The sequence below is a fragment of the Musa acuminata genome, chromosome BXJ1-11 (assembly GCF_036884655.1).
Source record: "Musa acuminata AAA Group cultivar baxijiao chromosome BXJ1-11, Cavendish_Baxijiao_AAA, whole genome shotgun sequence".
NCBI lineage: Eukaryota > Viridiplantae > Streptophyta > Magnoliopsida > Zingiberales > Musaceae > Musa > Musa acuminata.
This window is the reverse complement of record NC_088337.1, coordinates 1,534,786-1,557,950: the sequence shown is the minus strand read 5'-3', so window position 1 is coordinate 1,557,950 and position 23,165 is coordinate 1,534,786. Positions and strand designations below refer to the sequence as shown.

The 23,165-nt window shown below is 35.5% G+C and overlaps 1 protein-coding gene and 1 long non-coding RNA gene across 2 annotated transcripts; both read right to left on the bottom strand.

Moving 5' to 3' along the window:
* Positions 1–3,828: 3,828 nt before the first annotated feature.
* LOC135596368 (ABC transporter G family member 28-like) lies at positions 3,829–11,503 on the bottom strand. The gene is made up of 6 exons (XM_065088426.1): positions 11,498–11,503; positions 8,948–9,813; positions 5,537–5,833; positions 4,216–4,695; positions 3,928–4,076; positions 3,829–3,842 (listed from the first exon to the last, which is right to left on the bottom strand). The coding sequence occupies exons 1-6, from the start codon at positions 11,501–11,503 to the stop codon at positions 3,829–3,831; spliced, it is 1,812 nt and encodes a 603-aa protein (XP_064944498.1).
* A 5,142-nt stretch (positions 11,504–16,645) lies between these two features.
* LOC135596792 (uncharacterized) lies at positions 16,646–18,438 on the bottom strand. The gene is made up of 3 exons (XR_010481037.1): positions 18,190–18,438; positions 16,934–16,997; positions 16,646–16,842 (listed from the first exon to the last, which is right to left on the bottom strand). It is a non-coding gene; the product is annotated as an uncharacterized LOC135596792 (long non-coding RNA).
* Between the last annotated feature and the right edge of the window lie 4,727 nt (positions 18,439–23,165).

Genomic DNA, 23,165 nt, shown 5'->3' with positions numbered 1-23,165 from the left:
AGGTTTCATCTTGCATGTAAAACCCAATGTTTGTGCTGAACCTAATTAAAAGAGAAGCAATTTTGTCCGAAGCCATTTGTATTAAGTTGAGAAATTTATGTATACACGCCTTGTTAGACTACATTTGTATCGTGTTGCTGAAGCGTGTCCGGGTCGTACTGTGCGTGTATTGATCCCTGGCATAAGCTGGAGTCGAAAAATGGCGTGGTATCATGTACACCGATTTATTGAACTGGATAGAGAATGAAGCATATAAACCTCATTTTTTGTTCAACATCACCAAGCAAACGAAAGCGATGCAGCGGAAAACAAAGCCATAAAGAAAGAGAACGGCCAAACAAACTCCCCAGTGATTGATGTTATATCCCAACTTAGAAAGCATACCACACCGTGTCATCAGCCACACGCCAGAGTACCTGCAAAGAGGAGCAGTCAGTTGTGTGCCTCATATACCCATAGGAAAGCCAAATCAAAGCAGAACAAAGAAATCATTCGCATAACTGAAACTTAGTTTTCCAACAAAATTGTATCCAAATTACATAAATCAAAGCAGAACAAAGAAATCATTCGCATAACTGAAACTTCGTTTTCCAACAAAATTGTATGCAAATTACATTGTTCTACAACAAAGAGGCTCCTGGAGAAACTGAAAGAAAAAAGATCATGGAAGCTCATCCTGTAGGCAAAATTTAAGCCTCAATTAATTACCTCAATGGTAGCTTTCTAGTGGGAGTACCTCTCGTCTGTTGTGGTTGAAATGTGGAACATTGTAAACATCAAGGCCTACCTACCTGTTACTCCTTTCTTCCATATGGCCTATTATGCTTTGTAACTGTCATTAGGTCTTCCACCTCAGTCTGGTTCATGAAGATGAACTCATGCAGAGGTTTGGCTCTTATTTCTGCTGTTTAAGCGGTTTATTAATATAAATTGTGAACTAAGGCATCTGGTTTATTAATATAAATGGGATGGCTTTTCTACATCCCATTTTAGTCTTTGGCAGCTTGTAAAGCAGCATAAATTGTACGTGACAATTTAATATTTTCATATTCTATCAAGCCGGTGTAGACATATCTATTCTAGTTCGAGAAAAAAATTAATAACCAATAGATGGGTTTCATATAATTAAAATAACAAGTAATGAACATGATAGCAAACAAATTTGATATGAACCAGCATGTAGAACTAGTAAACCTGCAGAAAACACAACATCATGAAACAGGTAAAGCGAAATAAAGTCTCTTCCTTCTTTAGAGAATTGGATAGAGCTAAATGTAAAAATAGAAAAAATGAATAAACCATGAGCATAGACTAAAGATTCCAGTTACAAATTCTACTAGACAAAGGTTTCACTCATTTACTTAATTGTTACCACTTAATGAGAACCAAGGCATGATCATGGATACTTACTATCTGAAAATCCAGCTTTGTTATCCTCGTTATTTAGTGGCAAAAGATGATTATAGTGGTTGCTTTTCCAAAGGTACTCTGCAAAGGAGTCACATTGTGTTTTGTAATGTTCTACTTAATTTATGTGTTACTGAGGATAGATTGATGCCAAAGTGTCTTTTGCTAACATCTAGACCAAGCTAGTCAAATATGAATATGTGAAAATAATGTCAAATAAGAATCATACAGACCATGCTCATCAGCAATAAGCAAGCAAAGGTAAGTCAATAAACCTTTTGGTATTTACAATCACGAACGCCTCCAATGCCCACTTTGGGTAGCATAAATTAACAAGTATCTTTGAATTTTTCTGCTGAGTTGCTATCAAAGTCAAAACAACAGGAAGGAGAGCAGACCACTGCAAAATCAACATCAACTTAATACAGAAAGAAATAAATAAATAAACAAAATTATAAGTGACTGCAGAGGAAGCATTGAAGTATGACATTATACATACCAGTTGGGCAGAACTTGGTTGGAAGCAGATGGCAAAAGTATAACCAATACCAGTTACACAGTAAAAAAGGGCAAACAAAACGATGTAGTTGTCTGCAAATGATGACCTTGGGTTACTGAAAAAATAAAACATTGAGAGATAAACTACAGGCTTGACGACTGTGTTGAAATGATCAATAGTATCTTTTGAGAGAAAATAAGCTAGTGAACTCATTCCAGATGCTCTCTCTCTCATATATTGTAACTTTTCAATTGAAAATGATCTCAAAGCACCAATCTGGCCCAAGAGAGCTGCAACGTAGTAAACACAGTTCAACAAGTCAGAATGTAAACTGAAAGGTAAGAGATTTTCCAATAAATTTTGTGATAGCTAGTCCAATATGCTGAAGATAATGGTTAAATTATCAGTTTTAAATTAAGAAAGAATGTATAGTAAATTCCCAGAAGTAATCATATAACACTATCCAAAATTCTTTAAACTGCCAATAGACACAGAAATTGTGTATGCATGGCCACACTTCTAATTTGTCATTACACCTGTACTACATATGCATGGACAAAAAGAGATATATACTAATGCACCCTTTCCGAGAGTCAAAAGAGAATATATAGCCAAAGGGAAAGAAATCCACTCATCATGTGTTATCCTGAGGAAGGATAATGATGTTGGAAAATATTTAGTTTAAAGAAAGTTTTAGTAGCTTGAGTAAGTTAGACCTTTTTTACTCTCTTTTTCTTTCAATTATCGAAGCCTTTTGGCGAATGTTCTTCAACTCAAACTTGCAAATCTTCATTTTGTTGTCTTTAGCTCTAGAATCTACCTTAACATTGTAGATTGATTTCCCATTTAAGGGCAATAACTTCTTTATATATATATATATATATATATATATATATATATATGTATATATATATATATGTATATATATATATATGTATATATATATATATATGTATATATATATATATATGTATATATATATATATATGTATATATGTATATATATGTATATATGTATATATGTATATATATGTATATATGTATATATGTATATATATGTATGTATATATGTATATGTATATATATATACATATATACATATATACATACATATATATATATATATATACATATATATATATATGTATATATATATATATACATACATATATATATGTATATATATATATATACATACATATATATATGTATATATATATATATATATATATATATATATATATACATATATATGTATACATATATATATGTATACCTATGAATAAAAGCAGGGGAATCTACAGTGTTATATATATACATATATATATTGTATAGATTGTTTGCAAAAGTGGTTTGTTGAAAATTCTAAATTTCAATGTACCAATTTGATCAATATTACGTCCATCCAGAAATTTTGGCAAATTTTTCTTCCAAACTTCACTCTGTGATGAGCACATCCACTCTAGAAATCCATCACCTCTACTGCCAATGTCAACTTGGTATTCGAGATTCTTTTCCTTTTCTCCTACATTAAGCTACATCCATAAACACCGTGCTAATGTACTCAACTGACTTAACCTTCCCAAACAACATTTATCCTATGTATCCTTCTCAATAAGTGCCGCATCAAATGAAATCACACAAATAAAAGGTTTGCTTTAACCAAGGTTTTAAATATTGAAGATATCAAAAAATTTGGTACCAATGGAAGATATCAAAAAATTAAATATTGACCAAACTGACCAATATGGTCTAGTACTAATCCTTGGAATCAACAATGATGAAAAGTGCACTTGGTATGACTTGGTCTCAATATTTCGAACTCAACATCTCACAAGTTGGATAACTATTCTTTATCTTCTAGCATTTAGCTAATTTGGATTGTACTCCTTAATCAAGCAACAAGATCTAAAATTATCTAGTTATGCTAAATAACCTTGAGCAGGGTAAAAAAAAATTCACAATACTATGCTTATTGCAAAGAAAATGCATGTCAAAAGTGGCAATTATCTCTAACTTACAAACAGCAATAACAGTGTATGTATAACCAGCTGCCCCCAAATTTGTATCATTCGCTTTAGTGATTATTCCTAAACAGACTCCAGCAAGACCAAGGATCAAATAATCAACAGCTTGTGTTGTAGCTTCACGCAGGCGCTGTTTGGAGACCCTGTAAGTGACAAGTCTATCCTTTAGCAAACAAATGTTCATGACTCCATTACAAACAGCAACATAAGAGACAAGTAATGCTCTAGATAGACCCAACATGCATGAACTTTTAAAAGATCTTCAATCGTATATGAACTCACCTCCCAAGATAGTATTTGTATTGTTTAAATTTACCAGGAGTTATTCGGTTTGCTAAACCTTTTGATTTTGAAACATTATGCTCTAAGTAATCTCGCTTTTCTTCGAAGCCACCTTTTAAATCTCTCCAAACATTTGCAGCACCAGAATCCTCATCTGAACCAACACTAGCAGAGCATGTTCTACTTTCAACTGATGCGTTAACAGAATCGAGTTCATTGTGCATATCAGGGGGTACATTATACCCATTATGCAACATCCATATAAGCGGGAGCTGGTTGGATTTAACACCTACTGATGTGCTTGGCTTCACTATACCCTCTAAAATGTCAATGAAGTAGTCTGGAGGGTTGACACGCTCAGGGACCATAATCTCTAGGCCTGCAAAGTATTCTTCAACTTTCTTCACTGGGCCTTGATATGCAATTAAACCACCTTTGGCCAAAAGTATCAAGTCGTCGAACATGTTGAACAAAGTATAGCTGAAGCAGAAAGTACAACTCAATATTAGTGTGATAGTAACTGATTACTATGAATGGCTTTAATAGTTGAAGAGAACTAACAATTATCTCATGATTATGCACATAATGTATTGTCAATAATAGGACAACATATGAGTTCTATGAAACAAATGAGAGATCCACCAAAACTAATTTCATTTAGATATCCCTTCCATACTGTTATGGTTAACCCTTGACAAGTTGTGACTTTTCATGCTTAAGTAATTCCCTAGTATCTTTTCATGCTTCATGAAATATGCCCGGTTAAGCCTCACATCAGAAGTGGGAAAATAATTGAATTAGTTTCTAAGAACTCGATTCATTAACTTGTGCATAAGTATTTTGAACCAGTGGTTTATGCACATGAAGCTAAGGAGTCAATTATACCACCAAAATATATTATGACAAAACTAGGGTTGTTAACTTCAAGATCACTAAAATAGCCTATTGCAAGTAAATTAAAGTTGAGGAGAATTTTGTGATTAAAAAAAACCCTCTTTGACTGGTTTAGAAAAAGATCAGATTATAAACCTAAATACCACAACTACAAAGTGTCTACATAAGGTGGCCAGTACTTGAGGGTCCTGATAATAAATTGTCTACAAATCTAGTTAAGCAGAAACAATGATTATATTGTATGACGTGCACATCGTACAATTTTGTGGCTTCTCTAGCAATGTTCCACAAAATGAATCTAGTTTTGCCATGCATGATAACATTTTATGCATCTTATGCATGAGTTAATTCTACCTGTGTTAGCATATATCGGAAACATAATGAAGGGAAACATGATAACATTGATATTATATTCTTCGGGACCAACCTGGGCTGGTGAACAACCATGCAGATGTTTACTCCTTGAACTGCCTCACGACGAAGGGCTCTAAGTAGCAGCAGAGATGAAGAACTATCCAAACCTGATGTTGGTTCATCCAGCATCAAAAGAGATGGTTCCATGACCATCTCAAGCCCAACATTTACTCGCTTTCTCTGCCCACCAGAAATTCCACGCTTCTCTACTGTCCCAACTAAGGAATTCCGTACTGCTTGCAACCCCAAGGAGTCTATAGTTCTTTCAACAATTAAAACCTTATCAGCTTTTGACATACCTGTGGAAAGTCTAAACAAAAAAAAAAAAGAATTAAATTTTACCTTGATAGTTTAATGCCCTCTAGAATGAGGAAAATATAACAGAATAAGCAATAGATGCAATTTGACACAATCATATTAATAGGAAAAGAGAAAAAGAATATAAGTTTAACCTGATAAAGGCAACCATAATGATTAAAGAAAAATGCAAAATGTGAACAAATTGCAAGAACGAAACAAGCATGCATCATATGAAGGTGAGTGCAACACATATAAAACACAGAAGAAGCACTGGTATGAGCTAAGACAGAGTTCCAGATTTTTCCATTGAAATTTGAGTGGTAATAATCATAACCCTATACCCTATCTTGGTAGTTGGTACATGTGAGCAAATGCTTACAAAAAATCTGATAATTGAAACTTATTTCAGCAGTGCTGCCAAGATGGTCGGGATGTTGGATCAAATGAATAAAAGTAGTATCATGAGACTTTCTAAAGGCTGGTAGAATGATTTAATGTCCAAATTCAATGTCATGTTAAAGAGACATATACAGATATGTACCTGAACAACAGAACTAAGAACCTATGGACAATTATACGGTCACTAGTGCACTAACAGTTTATCCTTGTTCGACAAAGTTCACTTCACATGCTCAACATGTCTATGGCCAAAGCGTTGACGACTGAACAAATGATCTTTTCCAAGTCTAAACCATACTTGTCAATTAGGATAGGACAGTCTGAAACAGTAAAATGACCAAAACGGATCATGCAAGAGAACTGGATATGCCTATGTGAGCATTACAAAGGTGGTACAACATATTGCATATGCCCACTAAGGATTTTGTTTAAATCTTTTAGAGCTTCCAGAAATACCTTCACTTCCAAGCATTACTAAAGAGTAAAGGATAGATATAATCTAAGGAATTGCAGACCTGATATCTTCAATTTCCGTAATCCTTTGCTATCAATACTCAATTTGACACCCAGTCCTGTGTAACAGGAAAGAGCATTTGATCCACTTTGCCTGCATGAACCTAACAATTCGAAATTCTAGTGATTTCTATGACATCTCTTCATATAGAAAGCATACACCAACGAAAATCTAAAGGAATATTCTGAAGCTGTGGGACATGAAATACCTTGTTACATTCTATCTCACACAGGAGGTGGTAAAGATTGGTCATCAGAATAATCACTGACGTGAAAATAAATGTTTGAGCAAGACGAATAAATAAAGCATTCAATTTTTGCATGAATTGTGCAGTAAAGTTAGCCCACTGTTAAGCATAAGCTGTGACCCTTCATTTAGGGGAATAAGTTCCAGTTTCACACTTCTTTCTGTAATCCTCAACCAAACTAGATCTCCAAAGAAATCCACATGCATATGCCCATATAAAAAATACAAAAAAAGGAAACAAACAACAAAGCTGGAGATGTTTAATAAATTTGTTATCTTCAACCAATTCTGGTAGACATCCAGAGTTCAGACTGTCGCCATGATAAAATGGTATTCCCTTAATATCAGATGGAATACCAATACAGATGATGATCTAAGTGCAAAAGCTGAGACATGTAAGATATAACATAGTATGCAAATTACATCATGAATAGGTCATATTGCAATGCTGTTATAATCAAATTCAAAATATCAACTCGTATGCTTGGATAGCAATGCCTTCTCAATGTTTAATTAGAAGAGTTTGGAAAACAGGAAAATAACTGCATCATAATCTAAAAACAAGATCTAAGTGGCTCTAGTTTCATCACGTCGATCCTAAACCTAATAAAAGAAAATATAATAAATAGGACAAAGATGAAAAGTACAGAAGAGATCTGCATCAAAGATGATATGAGGGAAAGATAAAAACACTACCATATTCTAATGCATTACTTCACATAAAACTTCACGTTAAATTGCTAATAAGGTCCCTTAATTTAAAAAATAGATTGTTTTTTCACTTGCAAACTTGCCAGTTTATGCTAACGAAGATCTTATATCTTCTAACACCTGTTTCAGGTTTCTGTAACAAGTTCAAACAATTAGTACCAGTATAAATGGCTCTAATTACATCAGGTCGATCAATAAACCTAATAATAGAAAATATAATAAAGGGGACAAAGATAAAAAAATGCAGAAGAGATCTGCATTAAAGATGATATTGAGGGAAAAGAAAGATGCAATAGACAAGAAGGAAACAAAGGTTAAAATGCACTGCTAATCTTCTGCCAATTCAGAAACATTAACAAGCTTATACTTAACTAGAAGACTAGAAAAGTTGACCCACCATAAAAGAGAACCACTACAGTAACCCACGAACTGAATTATGCATTTAGTTCTCAAGTTTGAAATGTCACCTTGTTGCTCCTTATTACAATAAGAATTTAAGGGTAGTCATGCTTTTCCTTTGCTTTGATGAAGGTGAAAATAAAAGCTCACTGATCCACATGGTTGTATGTGTTATCAACAAACTTCTTAGAGCAGTCTACCTAATGGTTAAAGTACATGTTTTTTCACTTTTGAACTTCCCAATTTATGCTAACAAAGATTTTATCTCATCTAACACCTGTTTCAGGTTTTGGTACCCAGTTTGAACAATTGGTACCAGTATACCGAGCGGTATAACAGTCTCATGGTATTGTATTACTGAAAAATATAAAAAATGAATATTAATTGGTCCCGACCTATATGGCCAGATGAATTTCACCCCGCATGTACCAGTACCATGACTAGTATCTCCGCTTGGAGGCTAAGAATGCTAATATCAAGAAAATCAAATATATGCAAGCTTCACTCAAGGCACATTATGCTTCCTTGGGTATGTCCTCACTAAGTTTAAAGAGTAATGCCTTGTAAGAAAAAATATGCCTCAAATCACTAATTCCAGTATATCCTTTTGCTTCAACTTATAAGCGTCAAGATTTTGTAAACTACTTGCCTAAAATAATTAGAAAAATAGGCACAAAATCTGTAAAATGTGTATGCATGTATTTTTCTGTAGGATTGATAAATGGTAACACAAGAGAAATAGAATGTATTTCATAGGATTAAGATTTTATAAACTTCATAAGTTACACATATAGCATTGAAGGTAAAGATTTTCACTAAATGAGAATTCATCTGTGCATGCCATGTGTCCCTTACCTACACTTAGCACTGAACCAAAGATTTTCCTCCACTGTCAAGTTTCCATGAACAATATCATCTTGCGGCACAAAACCAATGATTTTCCTATGTGCATGTATAGGTTCAACCTTTCCATTTATAAGAACTAAGCCACTCATCTGACATCCAGCTGTCCTTCCAGCCAAAGCAGAAAGAAAGGTGGTTTTACCTGCACCGGAAGGGCCCATGATTGCAGTTACATGGCCAGGAATAAGTTTCCCTGTCACATTCTTCAGAAGTTGCTTCTTGTTCCTTTTAAGAACTAAAGTTAGGTCCTCGAAACTAATCTCTACGAGAGGTCTTGTTCTGATTTCATTCTTTCTGGCCATAGAAATTACTCCTGAAAAGGTCAACTTTATTTCCTGCTGCAGCGCTTTCTCTTTTTCAATTTCACTGTAGGCATACTTAAAGATTTGGGTACGAGTATGCATATGTTTGTCTTTCATTGCATTCTTTTTGGGTTTCTTGTCTCCAGTATTTGAATGGACACTTTCTGAACTACCAGAGATCTTTTCAGATGAATGTGACATATTACTAAGTATACTTGGTTCCTCAATCTCTGGTATTGATGCATCAGATGACCACCTAGAAAGACCAAGAACTTTCTGTGGTTCTTGTTGTTTTTTGGATCTTTTCAATGAAAATGTATGAGATATCTGACCTTGAATTTCAACTGCATGCTTGATTGCAAGATTTTTTGCTGCTTTCCACCTTTCACGAGCTTGAACAGCTTCTCTAGCTGTCCTTGAAGCAGTTTCCCTCGATTTGGCTTGTCTTCTTTCCCGATGAGCAAGAATTTGGTCAGAGAAGTTGTAGATAATGAATAACAACAAAACCAATGCAACCTACAAAAGTTGTAGAAGATGTGATGCACTTTATGTTTAATATCATAGTAAAGAATCTTCAGCAAAAAATTTTCTTTTCCTACACTGTGCCTTGTACAAGAGGGACAATGTACAGAACATACAAATGATAATTACACTAGTATAACTTAATAAATCTTAGAAGAACAGTCAACAAAAGTAAATCAGACATGATTGTATCTTACACTCAACCAAAACTTTATTAGATATCTGGAACTAGTACACTACAAAACAACAACATTAAGAAGCCATAAAGTTCCAGCTATGGCTTGTTGCAGTTGTTTGTGTAGTAGATCTAAGTATCCACAAACTTTCTGATCGTAAATATGCATCAAGAGTCTATGTAAGCATATGTTCCCACTCGCACATCCAATTATAAGAATTTTATGTTTTTATTAGCCTACATGGTTAAACATATATTTTCTTTGGAGGATGAACACCCAGGATTTATGGCACTGAAACTCCCAAGAGTAATTTGTATGTTTAGATCTCCTCCAGTAGTAACCAAGAACCATCTACTATGGGAATAATTACAAAAATATATATTTTCAAAGTTTCAACTCCATGCTACAATTTGATGATAAAGTCTAGATGCATAAAGGTAGAAATTTGCATTTCCAAAATTTCTACTCTCCCCATTCTTTTGTTTGACTGCGAAGTCCTTTCAGAAAGCTATGTTTTCTTTTCTATAAATGGTTAGCAGAACCAATTGTCCACATAAGATCAACTTTTGGTAGTAAATGTAGCATACTGCTTCAAAATTTCAAACGTTCAGCTTGAGCTAAGAGCCTATTGCTTATTTACTGTGGTCCCAAATCAGAAGCAATTACCAAGCATTAGATTTAGTTTGTTAAATTTAACAAAATACTAGCAGGAGCAAATGATCCTATGATAGATAAATATTGAAACCGAGGAATTAAATCTCAGATGTCAATCCCACTATTGTTTTCTCTTGGACTGCCATGGTATGTCAGTACAGCAATATATATATATATATATATATATATATATATATATATATATATATATATATATATATATATATATATATTAAAGGTGACATCACCACCTGAATTATATATACATATATATATATATACATATATATATACATATACTGAGTGGTATACCGAATGGTATACCACTCGGTATATTGTATCGTACCGTACCGAACGAATGTCGAAACGTCGATACGGTACGATATTTCAAATCTTGACGTGGACCACCCTCTACCAGGCAATACCAGTGTTTTGACCCTGTATAAGGCGTTATGGGGTTTATACCGAGCAGTAACAAACGAAATCCAACCGTTATCGAGGCGTACCGATCGGTACGCTCCGGATTTCGATCGTTATCGAAGTATACTGGTTGGTACGTCCTAGATTTTGACCGTTACTAAGGCATACCTATCGATACACCCCAATATATTTGGACCATTACCTTCAGGTATTCTTAAAGGTTTTTTAGCTCTTTTTGGGCGTACCATCGATACGCTTCAATACGTACCATATCGAGCAGGGCTCAGTACACTAGTACTGATCGAAATTGAGAACCTTGATTTAAATACAATAAAAATATCATCAAAATAGGATTAAAAACTCCAAAAAAGATTTTTTTTTTTTTGCCTTTTTCTGACTTTTTTTTCCAAAAAAAAAAAAGTAAATACCGGCATACGACATATGGCTAAGTGACATGTACCACTCCATGCATGGGCCGATACCACCTATCGGCACAGTACAGCAGTCCTTGCAGTACAGTATAATCCAGTATCTCACTTTAAAAAATGAAAAAAATCAATTGAAATGTCAGCATACTGGTCATAGAACAGTTAGCCCATTATGACATGGTCAGTGGATACCATGATATTTGTATTCATGATTTAATGTATTTTCCAAGTTCCTAGAATAACTAGTAGAAATTTGTTATGCATAGGTATCAGCAATTCAATTAGCTACACATCAAAAGCTTGTCTAAAGTTGCAAGTTGGTCAGGTTGGACAAGTTTTTGTATAACCCAATCCCATTTTTATAATCCATTCCAATGCAAATCAACACATCATTCCAATAAATTATTTTTTGCATTAATTGTTAGTGATAATGCATGGACAAAGCATAGCAATCATGTGCAATTTGTTTTAGATAGATTATCAAGATATCATGCAAGTTAATTATCAACAATACTTAATAAATGCAATGTAAAATTAACCAACAACAGATAAGTATCATAGAAAATACATGGAATAAAGGTTAACGACATAAAAGTCATATCCATGACCAAAATTTTTTGATTAAGAAAGTGAAATTAATTTTTTCTGAATCAAGGATAAAATGCTTATGGATCAGGATTCCAGCAGTCAAAAAACCAATACCATTTCAATTCATGAATTCCTTTAAAAAAATATATATTTCCAATCAAGCAAGACTCAGAAGAATTTAGTTTTAAGTAGATCAAGACAAGTGCAGAGCTGTTTAAGGCCAAAAAACTGAGCTGCTTGACACTAGGAAGAAACAAAACATGAACAAAATCTTGCCTCAAGAGAAACCGAATTACTTACCATTAGTAAAGCACTAAAGATAGTAATATTTTGATTCTCTTTGTTTGAATGACATGAACTTGGCATCAAGCAACCTACAAATCAGGATTCCAGTAGACCAAAAACCAATATCAAACTTGAAAATAGTGAACTATTTCCATTCAAGATTTCCTTTAAAAAAACAATATTTCCATGCAAGTATGACTCAGAAGACTTTTAGTTTTAATTAGATCAAGACCAGTTAGGCATTAGTGCAGAGCTGTTAAAGGCCAAAGAATGAACTGAGCTTCTTGACACTAGGAAGAAAGAAAATGTGAATGAAAACTTGCCTCAAGAAAACCTGAATTACTTACCATTACTAAAGCACCAATGACAGTAATATTTTGATTCTCTGTGTTCGAATGACATGAACTTGACCTCAAGCAACCTACAAATCAACTTTTGACTTAATCAACTTTGTTGCATTAAGTAACAAATGAAGCAGTATTCATATGCATGTATTCAGAAGCACTTTTTTTAATCTTGTTTTTCTTTTTGTCTGAGTTATCTTTCCTGACTATATTAATGGAAATCCGGAGGTTCCATTTCATTACCTCTGAAACAAATATAGTTAATGGCACTTGACTTTATGTGAATAAAAAAATATTCTTAAAATAAAACAAGGTTTTTAATCTTACTTTCTTTAAATGTTATTCTTAAAATAAAAGAAACTAGAAAGTTCTTTGAGTTACAGAAGATAATATTGTAGGTATTATCAAACTACGGATTGTTTTAACAAGTGGATTCATCAACCAAGCCTCTATTTATCCACATAGAGTCAGGAATACATCATCATTTACAAATGAGTCCATGCCATGACTCTTTTAACGTCATGGGAACTCCAATCATTTTCAGCATCCTACAGAAAAACATTGCAAGTAAGATAACCCAAAGCTCAAGGAGCAAAGAGATTGAATTTTTTTAATTTCAGGTTTACATGCAATAACAATATTCAATTGTCAAGCCTGTGCATCCCCATGAGGTAGCATAATATTTTGTTTTTCCATGCCAAGTCACTTCCCCAATATAGTGAGTTAAGACAGATGTAAATGCTGATCCACGTGATTGAGGCATAAATTGCATGCATGATGATGCATACCAATCAAAGCCAAACTAGGCAACATGGTACCACTTTTGTAATCATGATATAGTATCTACATCTTGATTCGTAATAGTTTTGCATCCCTGATCAACCCCAAATATTTGGAACATTAGGGCTCTGATAAAAGATTTTGTATATTTACCCAAACTAGGCATCTAAATAAGGCATTCCCACCCAAGATTCCATTAACAAAAGATCAAAACAAGACAAGCAATAACCTTATTGCTCAACACATCTAAATACATGCCTGACTTAGCAAGACCAAAATATCATACCTAACAGGCTAACATGGTAAATAACTAGGTGATGCAAATGCATGCCACGACCCAAAATAATGAACCAACTATCTTAGTCTCCATGTACTCTAATCAAGGCCTTAAATGTCAGTTTAACTACCAATTTCAACTGCCTGTCAGATCAGTGTCTACTGTGATGTTAGTGACACACCAACTCATACCACTTGTTATCATTGTAATTGTATGGTATGTTGTCAGTGCGTCGTCAGATGTTAAACCAAGGTTCGCAATATCGTACCATACCGGTGTTTCGACCTGGGCTCGGTACGGGTGTACCAAGCGGTACACCTGATTTCAGTCTGTTAAACCCTTCGAAAATCATTGTTTTGTAGAGTTTAGAAGAAAAAAAAAAGTTTGAGAGAGTTTAAGAGAGTATAATGAAATAGGGGAGAAGAATGGCTTAAATAGAATGAGAAATTGAAGCACTGTAGCACTGCTACAGTGCGGTAACGATCGAAATCGACCGTTATCGTGTTGTACCATGGGGTAATGGTCGAAATCGACTGTTACCGAGTTGTGTCGGGCGATAATGGTCGAAATGGTTTTTTTGAACGTACTGCCCGGTAGCGGGCGGTCTGCGTACCGATAGCCTGTCGGACCGATACGTACCGCCCGTACCAGGCGGTATAATTCGATATTGCAGACCTTGTGTTAAACATCTATTTTTAGATATCAGTTTTACCAGTATTTTATTCGTGGCCATTACCCAATCTAAATTGCATCTCCCATCCCACATTCACACAATGACCATGAACATTCCATATCCCTGGGAAAAATATATGAGCACATTGACAACTGCAAGTCACTTAACAGAAGGACTGAAGTATCATCAACTACTGAGTGTTGGGTAGGATTGTAACATCACATGTTACAACCATTTTCTAGTTGTATCTTAAATATTTATTCTGATACAAACTAAAGAATATGAGGGTCTGTGGTTATTTTGATATCCATCCAAGGCTCTGGGCTATAATCCAAAATAACTTGTGGTTTAAAAACTCTCTGGAATTTCAGAAATGCAATTTAGCTATTAATACCTATTTAACAAGAATCTAGGAGGAAATCAGAGAGAAGTGTAAATGATAGTACTTGGCAAAGGTGTGCTGATGTCATGAAGATCTTGAAGCTTAAGATTTTGAGCATTGCCTCAAGTAAGGCTTATAGCCTTCACTAAAGGCATGTGCCCATAGGCAATTTTCATGATCTGTTCCAAAGAGTGCAATATATAAAATATGTAGTTTTATAATTCCTAACTTTGCCTATATTTACAATTAAAAGGGTAAAAATCGTGTTCATTGACTTCAATAAGAACACTTTTCCTTCTTTGGAAAGGAAAATAAACTAACAAACAATAGGGTTTGACAATAGTTGTCATTCTTGTCTTCTTTTTTTTCCCTTTCCTTGGTCTGTTTCTTTCCTTTCCTGTAATCTTAATATACTTTTAACTGCTTCCTCTCTCTTCTTTTGCACATCTTTGTGTTATTGCATCTCACAATTAACCTAACACCTATTGAGACAAAGCATCTTAAGATAAAATAAATGACTATCACATCTCGGCACCTAATATATTCCATCTTTAAGATTATTTTACAAGTACTCATGCTCCGTGCCTCACTTCAATAAAAAATGTTCCATGCCTTTGCCTTGTGCCTAAGCTACAAGACATGTTGGCTCCTGAGTCTTTCACAATTCTGCGAATGACAAACTTTAGATAAAAAGTTTCAACAGTAGTTATATCGAAACGATGATCTTTAGTTTAATGTATTAAAAAATTTACAGAAAATAGATGCTCAAGAGAAAGTCCATCACATGATATCGCTTTAATATGGTTACATGACATATGTTCTACATTTATAGGTTGAACCATTCATGTTGATCATGTAAGAGCAAAAACAAAGTTGTTCATTCTTTTAAAGGGTGCCATTGCAGTCCTAGTCATATTAGAGTTTAAATAATTAGTCAAATGAAACTGTACTTGTAATGACCCTCTTCAAGCCTCACATTGATGGAAGCCTTATGCACAAGGCTGGCCTCTCTAATCATATGAAGCTGCAGAGCGAAATAGCCATGTTCTATCATATTTATTGCATCATCTCAAAAGCTTTCAAGAACATGAACCATCAAAGTGAAAAAATGAAAAATATCTGTAATATGTATACACAATTTTATTAAGTTGATCACCAAAATAATTATTTTCAAAAATGAAAAGTCAAGTATATAGAAAATTCTAAGCAATAAAACAGTGAAAAACTTACTTGTTTCATAAGTAGAACCCATCCTGCAATAGTGTCTGAAAAATGCAAATACAAAGTTGGTTGTAATGAAACGACAAACTAAACCAGAAAACAAGAACCAAAAGTAGCAAAAGATTTCATGATAATCATCTTTTTTGGGAGAATATTCAACATTTTGGAAGAGTCATCAATGCATCAATAACCAAGAATTTAAAATATTAGTCCCGTACCAATTTCAGTAACCCATCTAATTAATATGGTACTATATGGTATTATTCACAATGCACAAGGCTTTCATCCATGCGGGGTCCAGGAAAAATTAATGTACGCATTCTTAACTCTAAATATAGAATAGTTGTTCTCGTGACTCGAATCCTGATCTCTCAAATCACAAAGGAGCAATCTTATCATTCCACCAAGGCCCGCTCTCATCTAGTATCATCAAATAAAATCATAAAAATGAATTACAAATTGAGATATTGGCATTGAGCTATATATTTTGAAACTAATGCTTGGTCGAACCAGTAAATACAGATCCATATTTCACTGATACGGTCAAAAATCTGAACACTGTCAATAACCACATTTAGTTCTACTAGAACCACAAGAGGCGTAGAATTAAAACTAGAAGGTATCCAGCAGGTAGGGTGTGAACAGTACCCACTACTGCAATTAATTTTCTGAATTGTGCTTGGACAGTAGTATCCTGCAGGGCAGAATAGATCACCACTATGATCAACATCAGCCCAAATATCTGCGCTACCACAAGCATGATTTGTTTTCCCTGGGGGTAGCTGGTAATTGTATCTGCACAGTTATTTAAAAAATAAACAAGGTATTCCAATTTTTACCATGGAAACAGAAGGTAAAGGAGCCTAGAAGTACATAATCAACTCACGGATCACAACGTCCTGTAGTTCTGTTGAGTGTTGCAATTGGGCAATATGCACCTAGGGGACAAGCTTCATTAAGTAATGAAAATATTAGAACCAACATGGTAACTAAGTTGTTTACACTAATAAGTTAGCTGCAATGTTACTTGACATGCTTTACCCCGTCATCTAATAGAAAATTAATAAACATGAAGTGACGGCAATATGCACCTACTTCATTAAGTGATGAAAATATTAGAATTTAGAACCAACATGGTAACTAAGTTGTTTACACTAATAAATTAGCTGCAATTTTACTCGACATGCTTTACCCCGTCATCTAATAGAAAATTAATAAACATGAAGTGATGGTCCATCTAAAATGAGGTATTTCATTGTGAAGAATATATATGTACATTTTAACATGCTTTCAGGTCATGAAAGTAAACCTTTTGAAACAAGATGTTAAAAAAGGCTGCATTCTTCAGGAGTAAAGACGTGCATACAGCTTCAGAACCTGTGGCAAGTTTGAATTTTATTTGAGTATATTATATTCAATTAAAATATGGCGATACAACCCTGGAAAGATTGAGCTTTTTGATAAGTAATGAACTTTGCTTAAGCTGAGGCAATATTCACATGTAAATACTAAGATTTGATACATAAGAACACTTCTATTTTGAGCCTGCTTTAGAGAAAGTCTCCACAAATGGACTATTCCTAATTCAATAGTCATGTATTTGTCAAGGTATAGGAAAATTTTTAGAGGAACCCTTGCTTAGGCAGATAGGTGGGCCAGACAACAACCAAGAATATAGGGATACCTTACAGGATTAAGAGAAGAACACATAGATTTAGGAGGAGCCAGTCATTAATACGAGTGCTAGACTGGATGCCAAGGAAAGAATCCCACAAAAGCCACCACATTAACAACCACAGTGAAAAATCATCCTTCTCATTTCTCAATTATCTCCACATTTGGCACTGACACGAGTGACTTTATGTTGATATTGGAGTATATATAAACATTGCTTTTATAAATAGCTGGAATGAATAACCATGGAAAATCAAGGTCTTGGGAGAGCACTTGACCTCTCTGGATTTTTCCCAGATAACAGCCTATTTCCAATTATGAATATGAAAGAAAAACAGGAGTATCTAGCACAAACACATCCAGGATGCTGATAACATTCTACTAATTATTAAAATAAAGAATATAAACAACAAAAATGTGCATCTTAATGAAATGCAATAAAATAAAACAACTGATAAACATACTTACGTATCATGCAAGTAAGACCATAAGGGCAAAAAAAGCCCGCACAACAAGGTTGACTGTCAAGAGTTCTAGGAGGCAAATATTCAGATTCTTGATCATCCACGTTTGCATCTGTACTAACTCTGCTTGCCCATCCTGGCTCACATCCAGATACCCATGAACTTGAGTTGCAGTTTATGTTGGGTTTCAAGAAATTAGTCGTTCCTCCATTATCAATGAAACTGTTAAAGTAGAGCTTGACTTCTGCTTCTGTGCACAAGCGTGCAGAAAGATCTGTTTATCCAAATGAATGATAAGTAGAAAGGTTAGATAGGCCTACTAATTTTATCCTGATATAACTAAGATTATGAGTATGTAAAATAATATGATGTGCATTAGTTTTCTTCAAAGGATTTCAACAGAAAATAGTCCTCTAGTCTATCATCTAGCGGTCATGCACATGCAGAAAACAACAAAAACTGACTAACTAAGAAATCTGCAATATGAAGTTCCAGGCACATGCGTAAGCTTCTTAATTTTCACAACACAAGGGGAAAAAAAATACAAGCACTTCTGACAAAATTTCGAATCCTACTTTGTATGCCTTCTATCCCTATAGCTACTATTTCAATCCCAAGTTCATCAAACAATCAATATCTTGAATGACATTGACTTGTCTTGACATCTAAAACCAGAACCAGAATGAAGATACCAAACAAAAGTTGTACCTAATTCTAAAACAATCAAAATAAACCACAGAAATCAATCAATAATATCCTGGATTACCAACACTTGAAGGTCCATCTAGTTGATTCAGAATCTAGCAGTTCTGGATTCTGAGGATGCATATGGTTGAAAAGCAGAAAGAATGGACAGATGACCAACAGACAACCAGAATTTAGATCAAGCAAAAGTAAAATGGACATCATGGTCATATATACCAATAAAACTAGCCAATGCAGCATTCTTGAAAGCAAGGTATGCAGTTTCAAATAATACCGTCCGGTACGGGCGGTACATACCAATCCGTCAGCTGACCGGTACACGGACCGCCTGTTACCGGACGGTATATATATATATATATACATACATATATACATATATATATACATACATACATACATATATATATATATATGTATATATGTATATATATATATAACTTTAAAGGCGATGTCGCATCGCCTTTTATAAGAATATTTTATATATATAATAAATTTATATATATATGTATATAAATTATATATATATATATATATATACCAAGCGGTATACCATACTGCTCAGTATGCTGTATCGTATCATACCGAGCGAATATCGAAACGTCGGTACAGTACAATATTTCAAACCTTGCTTGAAAGTACCTACAACTCGCCAATATTCTAAAAGGAGTTGCCGTACCAGTTCAGTCAAAAAGAAATGCGATCTCATACCAGGGGTTTAGCCGCGCAGCTCCACAAGAAGTCCAAATGTCTACATATCAAAGAAAACTAACCAAGAACCACCAGGTACAGTACATTAACTCTTGAAAATACTTGCAATTCACCGATATTCTATAAGGAACTAATCGGACCAGTTTAGCCAAAAAGAAATGCAATCTCATATCGGGTGTTTTGGTCGTGCAATTCCACAATAAATCAAAATGTCTACGTATCAAAGATTACTAGCCAAGAACCTCAAGAATTGGAAAACGTTCATTAGTAGAAGAACTGACAGTTCGCCGATGTTCTTAAAGGAGGTGATCGAACCAGTTTAGTCAAAAAGAAATGCAAGCCCATACCGGGGAATTTGGTTGCGCAGTCCCGCAAGAAGTCCATATTGTTCGTATAATTAAATGTCTGATCCCAATCTTCCTGCCTGAAGAACACGGTACATAAACATCCCAGCATACGCACACGACCACCAAACACCACATCGAGTTTCAAGATCGAAACGACCCAACGCAAAAAAGAAGAAACAAAAAAAGATCAGCAGAGGGTTAGAAAAAACCCACGGATCTTTGATGCAGAAGCCGAAGCGATCTTTGACTTCCGGAAATATGTTGCTGGTGAGGTTATCAACGGCGTCGTTGAGCAGCCATAACAGCGGAGATGTCGGCGGCGGGTTGATTCCGCCGCTGAAGCCCTGACAGCAGCCAACGGGAAGGCGGCCGAGGAGAATCAAGGCGAGCGCAACGGAGACGGCGTCGGCGTAGGTGGAGGCCCAACGCACGCGCATTGCCACGTCTCCGATCAGAAGCCCTCAGCGACGACGAAGAAGAAGAAGGGAGATGATTTGGAGAACAAGAACAAGAAAGAGGGCCGCCCCTCAGCAACGAGGAAGAAGAAGGGAGAAGGGGTGGAGAACAAGAACAAGAAAGATGGCGGCCCCTCAGCAACGACGAAGAAGAAGAAGGAGACAAGGCGGAGAACAAGAACAAGAAAGTGGGCGGCGACTTCGAGGAGGGAGAGCGGAGGTGGTATTTAAAGGAGGAGAGTGTTCTGGCGGTGGTAGTGGGAACGACGGTTTCCAACGGTAACGACGGAACCAAGCGACGACGCCTTTCTTGTTATCCATGGGAATGTCCGCGCTGATCGTTGTCGCCTAGTCCTCGGACCGCCTTCTCTTTTGCTAATATATTTCTACTTACCCTTTTACCCTTCTCGAGGAAGTCGCCCCTGTCCGCCCACTGCCACGAAAAGACAATTCTCATTGGAACGATCAGCGGGACCCGAGATGGTCCCCGTTGTACGGACCAGACAGCAAACAGCGGCGGCAGAAATAAAGAATTTATATTTTGGCCCTTAAACAAGTCGATGTTTCACGATAAGTCCCCGACGAAGTTAAACTTAGTTTGCAGATCCTTTAACTGCGAGAGATTAGACGTACGAGGACGAAGATGTGATTGTAGAGATAAGAGGGATCAAAGAGTAAAAAGTTATCCCAAATGAATTCAAAATTGAGAGCAAGACAACCACATAGTTTAAGGTAAGCAAGGAATTTATAGCAAATGGCATTTGATGGTGCATCATCACTTAAATAATATGTGTTATAATTAAGGCATTTGTTGCAAGTATTGTAGTTATCATAAGCATAGGACATCATTTGATGCGGATACGCTTGGCTAAGCGGTTACAAACAAGCAAAAGTCACATACAATCTTACACTCTAAGAAAATACGTTTAGGAGAAGCCAAGAACAATTTATAGAAATTGGAAATATATTCCAAGCCAATTTACATAAGAAGAGTTTGACCATTTACGAGGATAATAATAGCGACAAGACTCGGGCTTACGTTAGTTGCCCCAAATGACGCCTCACGCCTCGATCGACCCGACAGCACTTGGTCAAATGGACTAGAACGTCGACCGAGGCACATTAAACATCCTGCTCAGGCTTGATCCTTCACGCCATGTCAATACCAGTGTCAGACGCTACCAGGAGTACGAGCATGCCCCCTGCAAGCAGGCATATCAGGAAACAGTAAGCTTCCCTATAAATATCCTCGCATTCTAAATAGGAAAGGAGAGACAACCAACAAACCCCCTGCGACTATTCACTGACTTGAATGTCGGAGGGGTCGGGTCGAGCTCTCCCGACCCGACCTGTGTGCAGGTGCGAAGACGGAAGCCTCCCGCTAAACACCCAGGCGAGGAGCCCCCTCTCGAAGGAAACGGTGACCCCATCCCGATCGGACCATTGCAGCCGGCCACCTCAGCGATCTCGAGGGTCGTCCCGGGAAGATCCCTCATCATCCGGACCCGAACCAAGCCGCGTCGGCCCCGAGGCCACGACTTAAAGTTGTTTACACCAAGAACCATGAGATCACTCTAGTGCCAAATAGTCATCTAACTAGACTAATGAATCTTTTCATTATTATATCTACTATTCAAAGTGTTATATGCTTTTTTTAATTATTAAAATCACCGATAATCATCGTCGAGGTAACATAAAACCTAATACCCAGAATTCTATTAACTAACAATGGACCAAAGATCAAACAATTTTGTTCAAATTTCAATTACCATCAGGAATAAGATTTGTAACACAAGAAATTTCAAAACATGCATTCACATTTATTAAAATAAGCTAAAAAAAATATTGAACAGTCAAGAATCATCCCATACTAAAACTTTAAATCCATGAACTATAATTAAATTACTAAGAAGATTATTTATATTCTAAATAGACCCACACATGAGGTTTACTGTATTTAGCTATCAAAATTTTGATCCAAAGGGAAGCAACCTCTCAGCAAATGTATAACTTTTCATTAATGAGAAGTCATTAATTCCAAGCCCTCCTTCGTATTCTTACAAAAAGTTATACCAAAAGAAATCTAATTATTTTCTCAAAAATCTAATTATTTCACACAATATGAGTTGAGAGAGCATTCAGGACAGATTTAATAAGAACATGTTTTTGGCATCGGCTTCAGAACCTTGTCATCAGCAAAATTAGATATATATAACCTTAGAAAAGGGTCATATATTAGTGGCAAAAGGTTACGCAAATTAAGTACAAATATGCAACAAAATTAAGCTTCCAAATAGGTCATAATCCGATGATATCGATGAACAATAACGCTTCAGAAGCTTTGACTTCTGGGACTATGGTCAAATGAGGCTTCTTAGGTCATAATAACTTTCGACGAGTTCCAAAAGGCAACATTTGGGCGCACAAAAAGACTTTGCAGCGTTGCCATCATCAGCTCTCTAAAGAATGGACGGCCGACGCAACGATGAGTTGGACGAGATTCTGTATTTGACTGATACGATTTAAATAATTATCGTATTATTCTTAAGGTTTTTATTTCAAGTTTCATTTACAGCCATATGATTTCTGATGGTCAAACAAAATAAAACTTAAATACATGATGCAAAAATAAATAAATAGTCTTTATATATAAACCACTCCACAGTAATAGATTCAGTGGATACACGTCGTTGACACTACCAAGTTCAATTTGAAGTTGGAAAGGAACTGCATGTTGATCGAGTTTATTTGTGAGTAGTAGCATA

Bases quoted from the DNA above. Each gene is read 5' to 3' on its own strand.
- LOC135596368 (XM_065088426.1), bottom strand. The intron at 4,696-5,536 runs GTTGGTCCCGAA...TTTCTGCTTCAG, and splicing joins ATGGTTGTTCACCAGCCCAG to CTATACTTTGTTCAACATGT. The intron at 4,077-4,215 runs GTGAGTTCATAT...TGTCACTTACAG, and splicing joins TACAAATACTATCTTGGGAG to GGTCTCCAAACAGCGCCTGC.